This window comes from Myripristis murdjan, chromosome 22 (assembly GCF_902150065.1).
Source record: "Myripristis murdjan chromosome 22, fMyrMur1.1, whole genome shotgun sequence".
NCBI classification, from domain to species: domain Eukaryota; kingdom Metazoa; phylum Chordata; class Actinopteri; order Holocentriformes; family Holocentridae; genus Myripristis; species Myripristis murdjan.
This window is the reverse complement of record NC_044001.1, coordinates 1,048,512-1,057,008: the sequence shown is the minus strand read 5'-3', so window position 1 is coordinate 1,057,008 and position 8,497 is coordinate 1,048,512. Positions and strand designations below refer to the sequence as shown.

Sequence of the window (8,497 nt, the reverse complement as noted above, 5' to 3'; positions counted from 1 at the left end):
CGCTGCCTTCACTGCAGCTCAGATCTTTGAGTTTCTGACACATTTAAAATACACAGTGTGGAATACACCCTGTGTGTGTGTGTGTGTGTGTGTGTGTGTGTGTGTGTGTGTGTGTGTGTGTGTGTGTGTGTGTGTGTGTGACCAGCTGTCTGACTGGTTAAGCCTCAGACCAGATGGCCTCTCCTCTCTTCGCTGCTTCTTCCTGCTGAGGCACAGCAAAATGTGTCTAAGCGTGTTTGTGCGTGTGTGTGTGTGTGTGTGTGTGTGTTTGTGCACGCACATGTGTGTGTGTCTGTGATGTGTGTGTGTGTGTGTGTGTGTGTGTGTGTCACTAGGTGTTTCCTGATGAGGAAGAATATAATTGTTTGCTGACTCAGACACTTAAAGCCAGACAGTCAGCAGGACTTATTGCTGTGTGTGTGTGTGTGTGTGTGTGTGTGTGAGTGTGTGTGTGTGTGTGTGTGTGTGTGTGTGTGTGTGTGTGTGTGTGTGTGTGTTGGGTTGGTCTTGTGCTTCTCCTCACACAAACTCTTCCCCCTCTCAGCATGGTAACTCACATATGGCTTACACGTGTATGTGTGTGTGTGTGTGTGTGTGTGTGTGTGTGTGAATGTTTGAGTGTGCGTGTGTGTGAGTGTGTATGTGTGTGTGTGTGTGAGCTGATTAAACCTGATGTAACTTTAAAGGTGCAGTCTGTAAAATTGTTGAGGGTTGAAAGTGAGGACTGTGTAGAACCTCTTGTGTTGCTGACGGGCCCCTGCACACCCTCGGGGGCCCCAGGGGGTCACCTGTGACATCATCATCAGGTGTCCGTCAGGTGGAGGGGCCCTGTGAGGGAGTCGCCTTCAGATCAGCTGTCTGTTGATGCAGTGAGGGAACAGGAAGTGGCGAGCTAACGCTAAGCCAAGTTTGTTCAGGGAGGAGTGAGCGTGCACGGCAGCAGTGCACGGTGTGTGTGCTCAAGACATGATTGGCTCTGAGGTAGCCCCACCTCCTTGTTATGATTGGTTGTTTGAGAAACAGTTACAAGAGATGAGACCGACAATAAACAGTCAAAAAACATCCTGAAAATTAAAAAACAAACAAACAAAAAAAAAGAAAATAAACCAAACATGTTTGGAATGATATAATTATAGCCTTCATGAATCTGTAGAATAAACACACAGATGAGATGAGATGAGATGAGATGAGATGAGATGAGATGAGATGTGAGGTGAGATGAGATGAGATGAGATGTGAGATGTGAGATGTGAGGTGAGATGAGATGTGAGGTGAGATGTGAGGTGAGATGAGATGTGAGGTGAGATGAGATGTGAGGTGAGATGAGATGTGAGGTGAGATGAGATGTGAGGTGAGATGAGAGGTGAGATGAGATGTGAGATGTGAGGTGAGATGAGATGTGAGATGTGAGGTGAGATGAGAGGTGAGGTGAGATGAGAGGTGAGGTGAGATGAGATGTGAGATGTGAGGTGAGATGAGATGTGAGATGAGATGTGAGGTGAGATGAGATGTGAGGTGAGATGAGATGTGAGATGAGATGAGATGTGAGATGTGAGGTGAGATGAGATGTGAGGTGAGATGAGATGTGAGATGAGATGAGAGGTGAGGTGAGATGAGATGTGAGGTGAGATGTGAGATGAGGTGAGATGAGATGTGAGGTGAGATGTGAGATGAGATGAGAGGTGAGGTGAGATGAGATGTGAGGTGAGATGAGATGTGAGGTGAGATGAGAGGTGAGATGAGATGTGAGGTGAGATGAGAGGTGAGGTGAGATGAGATGTGAGATGTGAGATGTGAGGTGAGATGAGAGGTGAGGTGAGATGAGATGTGAGATGTGAGGTGAGATGAGATGTGAGGTGAGATGTGATGTGAGATGTGAGGTGAGGTGAGATGAGAGGTGAGGTGAGATGTGATGTGAGATGTGAGGTGAGATGAGAGGTGAGGTGAGATGAGATGTGAGATGTGAGGTGAGATGAGATGTGAGGTGAGATGAGAGGTGAGATGTGAGGTGAGATGAGATGTGAGGTGAGATGTGATGTGAGATGTGAGGTGAGATGAGAGGTGAGGTGAGATGAGATGTGAGATGTGAGGTGAGATGAGAGGTGAGGTGAGATGAGATGTGAGATGTGAGGTGAGATGAGATGTGAGGTGAGATGAGATGAGATGTGAGATGGGAGGTGAGATGAGATGAGATGTGAGATGTGAGGTGAGATGAGATGTGAGGTGAGATGTGATGTGAGATGTGAGGTGAGATGTGAGATGAGATGTGAGGTGAGATGAGATGTGAGGTGAGATGAGATGAGATGTGAGATGGGATGAGGTGAGATGTGAGATGAGGTGAGATGTGAGATGAGATGAGATGTGAGGTGAGATGTGAGATGAGATGTGAGATGGGATGAGGTGAGATGAGGTGAGATGTGAGATGAGATGTGAGATGGGATGAGATGAGATGAGATGAGATGAGATGTGCTCGGGAACGACACTGCACACTCCCTTCACACCTGGAAAACAGCTTCCGTTTTGCTCTTCACAATAAAAGCTCTGCTAACAGTCAGCTCAGCAGCAGAGCTTACAGTTTCACCCACAGTGGTTTACTGGTTTCTGTGTGTGTGTGTGTGTGTGTGTGTGTGTGTGTGTGTGTGTGTGTGTGTGTGTGTTGGGTTTTTACAAGCGTGACAAGATCCTTTTAAAGGGTTTCACACACAGTTCAACTGTTTCTGCTTGGTCATGCTGGGTCACACACACACTCTCTCTCTCTCACACACACACACACACACACACACACAGAGCTCAGTGTTGACTGAAGACAGCATCATGTGACTCTGCTGCGCTCACAGCCTTCAGATGATATATGTTATAATGTCATTTTTTATTATTTTGTGCAAAAATGTGAAAAATCAAACGGACAGATGCAAACAAAGTAAATTATCAAAAATGTTATAAATTCAGATGAAAAACTCAGAAAGGAATTCAAACCAACAGGAAGCAGAAGGTCACCGTGTGCCGGCGGTTAACTCCTGTGTGTGTGTGTGTGTGTGTGTGTGTGTGTGTGTGTGTGTGTGTGTCTGTGTGTCTGTGTGTGTGTGTGTGTGTGCAGGTGTGTGGTCGTGCTGCTGAATCCCAGAAACAACAAGCAGCATCACATCTTCAACAGCTCCAGGTACGTCTCACCTCTGATGACATCATCACGCCGGCGAGGTCATCCTTTACTGCTCTGACCAAACCCTCCTGCTGACGACGCCCAACAAATAAACAGCATTTCAATTTAAATTTCAATTTAAACTTAAACACAACTTTGTTTTACTGTCTTCATTTCAGTGTCATTTCAAAATAAAAGCCCTTGTCTCCTGTGTCTCTCCACAGGAAAACCATCAGCACCTTGGCCTTTTCTCCTGACGGGAAGTATGTCGTCACAGGAGAGGTGAGTACTGCTCACAGAGTACTCTGATAGTACTCTGATAGTGCTGTGATAGTACTCTGATAGTACTCTGATAATACTCTGATAATACTCTGATAGTACTGTGATAGTACTGTGATAGTACTGTGATAGTACTCTGTTAGTACTGATAGGACTGTATTAGTGCTGTTTTTATTGGTATTTAATTGCAGTCTAAGCAGTTAACTGTTGTGGCAGGTACATCTGTGTGTATGTGTGTGTGTGTGTGTGTGTGTGTGTGTGTGTGTGTGTGTGGGCAGGGGGGTTGTTGGACTGTATTAGGTGGTTGCCATAGCAGCAGACGGCAAAGTGCCAGACAGCATGTGTGTGTGTGTATGTATGTGTGTGAGCATGTGTGTGTGTGTGTGTGTGTGTGTGTGTGTGTGCGTGTGAGTGCGTGCGTGTGTGCGTGCATGCGCGTGTGCGTGTGTGTGTGCGTGTGTGTGTGTGTGCATGTGTGTGTGTGTGTCTGTGTGTGAGGTTTAGCTCCTGTGTGAATTTGCCCGTTGGCACTGATCTCAGATCAGAACTCTGTTTTCATTTCAACTTCACCACACACTCATGCTAATACTACTACTGTAGTACTGCTACTACAGTAGTATTGCTACTACCACTGTACTGCTACTACTGTAGTACTGCTACCACCACTGTACTGCTACTACCACTGTACTGCTACTACCACTGTACTGCTACTACCACTGTACTGCTACTACTGTAGTAGCTACTACTGCACCTTAACTGTTTATTTATTATTCCACTACCCAGCACCTTAACTGTTTATTTATTATTTATTATCTATATATTACATCCTGGGTTAATATACATTCACACTGTTTTTCAGACTGGAGGGGAAGGGATGATTCCTTAAGAGGCCGAATCAAGTCGGTTAGCTCCTGAATCCCATTACCGGGCATCAGGTTCTGCCACTTGGTTCTTGGTTTCGTGGTTTCATGCTAACTCTCCTTATCTATACAATCTATACAATGATGTTTATACTTCAGTTCCATCTGTATATTGTCATATTCATTCCATATGTATATCTTCACATCTTGTATCTCTTTTCCTTAGGTTAGCCCTTATTGTATATTTTTAGTTTTTTAGTCTTCATACTCTTTATTGTATATATTTAGCCTTTATTCTTTTTTTTAGTTAACTTTATTGTATGTTTCTACTGTTGCTGCTGGAACACCAGAATTTCCCTGGTTGGGATCAATAAAGTCTATCTATCTATCTAGTACTGCTACTACCACTGTACTGCTACTACCACTGTACTGCTACTACCACTGTACTGCTACTGCTGTAGTACTGCTACTACCACTGTACTGCTACTGCTGTAGTACTGCTACTACCACTGTACTGCTATTACTGTAATACTGTACTACTGCTTCTAATATTGTACTGTTACTGTAGTACTATACAAAATACTGGAGTCGGAGTACAGAGCAGAGAACAGAAGGTTCTCAGCATGTTGTTTGCATGTGTGTGTGTGTGTGTGTGTGCATGTGTGTGTGTGTGTCTGTGTGTGTGTCTGTGTGTGTGTGTGTGTGTGTGTGTGTGCGTGTCCTCAAGTCTCAGATTTAAATCCCAGAATCCTCGGGTAATAACACTCATGTGTGAATCTGATTTTCATTTGAATTTCATTTCCTCTCCTGAGAGTCTGAGCGGTCACATGACCGGTCACATGACCAGCCAATAGATCATCAATAGGATCAGCAGAGCGACACTTGAAGCTGATCAGCGTTGGAACCAGATTATAATCCTGGGATGATTTTCGTTCTCGCTGCAGTTTGAGTTCTGCTGCTGTTTTTATTCTGCACTCAGTCAGCAGAGACGTTCCTTCACCCCTTAGAACCCGGAGGAACGTCTGTGTGTCTCTACAGGTACACATACAGGTGTGTGTGATGTCAGCTAACGTCCTCCTAATGTCCTCCCCCTCCTCCTCCTCCCTCTCCCCCTCCTGCTCCTCCTCCTCCTCCTCCCCCTTCCCCTCCTGCTCCTCCTCCTCCTCGCGCCCCCCCTCCCCCCCCCCCCGTGCAGAGCGGTCACATGCCGGCGGTGCGGGTGTGGGAGGTGTCGGAGCGCCTCCAGGTGGCCGAGCTGCAGGAGCACAAGTACGGCGTGGCCTGCGTGGCCTTCTCCCCCAACGGCAAATACATCGTGTCTGTGGGCTACCAGCACGACATGATGGTCAACGTCTGGAGCTGGAAGGTGAGCCACGCCCTGCTCACCTGGCCCCGCCCCCCCAGGACTCCCGGGGGGGGCGGGGCTCCAAACTCCGTCCAGAGAAACCAGTTTACCCCCCGGAGTCAGCGTCACCGTACACTGCACCCACTGTCAGCAGCATCACAGGACACCCCTGACCCCTGACCCCTGACCTGTGTGTGTGTGTGTGTGTGTGTGTGTGTGTGTGTGTCCATCAGAAAAACGTGGTGGTGGCAGCCAATAAGGTGTCCAGTAAGGTGACGGCGGTCTCCTTCTCAGACGACAGCTCCTACTTCGTTACCGCCGGCAACCGACACGTCAAGTTCTGGTACCTGGACCACAGCAAGTCCAACAAGGTGTGTGTGTGTGTGTGTGTCTGCGTGTGTGTGTGTGTGTGTCTGGTTGTCTAAGTGTGTGTGTGTCTCTGTGTGTGTGTGTGTGTATGTGTGTGTCTGGTTGTCTGTGCAAAGAAAAAGCTCCCCTGGCAGCTGGTGACCATGAAGGCGCCCCCTGCTGCCTGCTGACGGGGCGGCGCTCTAATTTCCCGCTCCCTCCCCCTGCAGGTGAACGCCACGGTGCCCCTGCTGGGGCGTTCAGGGCTGCTGGGAGAACTCAGGAACAACTTCTTCAGCGATGTGGCGTGTGGGCGGGGCCGGCAGGCCGCCTCCACCTTCTGCATCACCTCGTCGGGCCTCCTGTGTGAGTTCAACGAGCGCCGGCTGCTCGACAAGTGGGTGGAGCTTCGGGTGAGTCGCTGCGCTCGTTAAAGGGCTCACACACTCAAAACGGAGCCACAACTCATGAAGGATGCAAAAAAAAATTAGAATAAAAAACAAAAACATTGATTTGCGCATTTAGTTTATTATCGTCTGTTGCCAGTTATGTGAAATTAATATTATATTGGAAAAGTTCTAAGTAAGGAAGTACTTACCATTTTACTACTAGTACACAGCTAATAGTTTTGATACTACTACCACTGATACTACTATTACTAATACTACTAATACTCCTAATCTTACTAATACTAATACTACTGCTGGCTGGTGCTAGCAGCAGCTGCACCAGCCAGCAGTTCACTGTATTCATAATCCCTTAATCTGAAGGCCGAGGTGTTATGTTCAAGATTTGTTGGTTAGAAACAAACGTGAGCGCCACGTTTCCCCCTAAATGACGTTTAGAACGGGAGCGACATGTTCAGGAGACGACAGCGTGTGTTTATTTTTAAACTCTGATTTCTGAGTTTTTTCTTGTAAATTTGTAGGTTCATAATCTCAGAATTTTTGAGTTTTTTTTTTTTTTTCCAGAATATCTCCCAGCTCTGTAATCTATTTCCTGACGTGCCGGCGTGAGGTTTCAGTTTGGATGATGAAAGACGTTTTTGTTCTTGCGCTGTCTCAGGTGTTTTAATTGAGGAATTTTTTTTTTTTTTAATCTCTCCCGGAGCCTTCAGGTGCTCGCACCCGGAGCCTTCGGGTGCTCGCACCCGGAGCCTTCGGGTGCTCGCACCCGGAGCCTTCGGGTGTTCAGACCTAGAGCCTTCAGTTGTTCAGACCCGGAGCCTTCAGGTGCTCGCACCCAGAGCCTTCGGGTGTTCAGACGTAGAGCCTTCAGGTGTTCAGACCCGGAGCCTTCAGGTGCTCGCACCCGGAGCCTTCAGGTGCTCGCACCTGGAGCCTTCAGGTGTTCTGACCCGGAGCCTTCAGGTGCTCGCACCTGGACGTGTGTCAGCCTGCTGGCGCTGCACGGCACGCTGCTTACAGGCTGGACTTTACTGACACCAAATGAGCGATGCAGTTCTATAAGACAATAAAATAATATCTGCTGATCTTACAAGTTTTTCATTCTTTAGGTTGAAACCAGTGGAACCAGTTTATAATCTCACTGTGAACTGGTTCTGCAGGTTTCTGCCGACACAGAAGGCTCTGTGGAAACGTGCTGTGTAGTTTTGGAAAAGTTTGTAAACCCGGATGGACGTCCGGTTTGTTGTGTTCAGCCCCTGAAAGCCGAGCACGCCGTCTCTTCTGTCCAAACGAGCAAAAACACAACGAGCAGCTTCACAAGATCTGACCCCAAAATTAGAAAGAAAATATTTCTTTCTGTAATATATTTTTAATATATAATTCTAATCATTATCAAGGTAGTTACAGAAATTAGTAAAAAGTTACAAGAAAATGAACTGGAAATTAAGTATTAAAAAAAGCCCAAAAATCATTAGGAAATTATCAAAAAAAAAAAATCAAGCATGAAAACATGCATGAAAACTTTTGTCTAAATTTGAGGTCATTTTCTTTTTTTTTTTTTATGTTTCATTTTTTTGTTTAATTGTTTTTGTTCTCTTTTTTTTTTGGTAATTTTAGTTTTTAAATTTCTTTTTTCTTTTTTCTTTTTTTTTTTCAAGTTTTTAAAATTTTTTTGCTTTTTTCCGGTTCATTTTCTCGTAACCTTTTCTGATTGTGTTGCTACTTATTTCCTTGTGAAGTTGCTGGTGCTGTGTGCGTGTTGCTCAGCGGCTCTCAGTCGGTCAGCTGGCTGCAGAGTGTGTGCGGCCTGTAGGGGGCGCTGCTGGCTCGTGTCTAACCTGCGTGTTGTTCTGCTTCCTGTCCTCCTCCTCCCGCCCAGAGAGTCGACTCGCTCACAGTAAGTCCTCAGATCAGCGTCTCGCCCTCATCTCACGCCGGGTCAGTTCAGCAGGTGGACACACACCTGTCTCACCCGTCTCACCCATCTCACCTGTCTCACCCGTCTCACCTGTGCTCAAACAGGAAGTAGAATCCACTTGCTGAACTGACCCACTCATCTGCCGTCTTCCTCGCACACCATTGGACAGTTTCACGGAGCTCCGCCCTCATTCATCACCAT

At 46.7% G+C, this 8,497-nt stretch overlaps 1 protein-coding gene across 1 annotated transcript in view; it reads left to right on the top strand.

Moving 5' to 3' along the window:
• Positions 1-3,083: 3,083 nt before the first annotated feature.
• The window catches only part of LOC115354424 (mitogen-activated protein kinase-binding protein 1-like), a gene marked incomplete at its 5' end in the record, with an annotated part of 11,565 nt that continues 6,151 nt past the window's right edge, over positions 3,084-8,497 (top strand). Inside the window, 5 exons of the mRNA XM_030044819.1 lie at positions 3,084-3,160; positions 3,364-3,421; positions 5,474-5,644; positions 5,857-5,994; positions 6,202-6,384. Of these exons, the coding sequence (XP_029900679.1) occupies positions 3,084-3,160; positions 3,364-3,421; positions 5,474-5,644; positions 5,857-5,994; positions 6,202-6,384 (627 nt within the window). The remainder of the gene's footprint in view (positions 3,161-3,363; positions 3,422-5,473; positions 5,645-5,856; positions 5,995-6,201; positions 6,385-8,497) is intronic.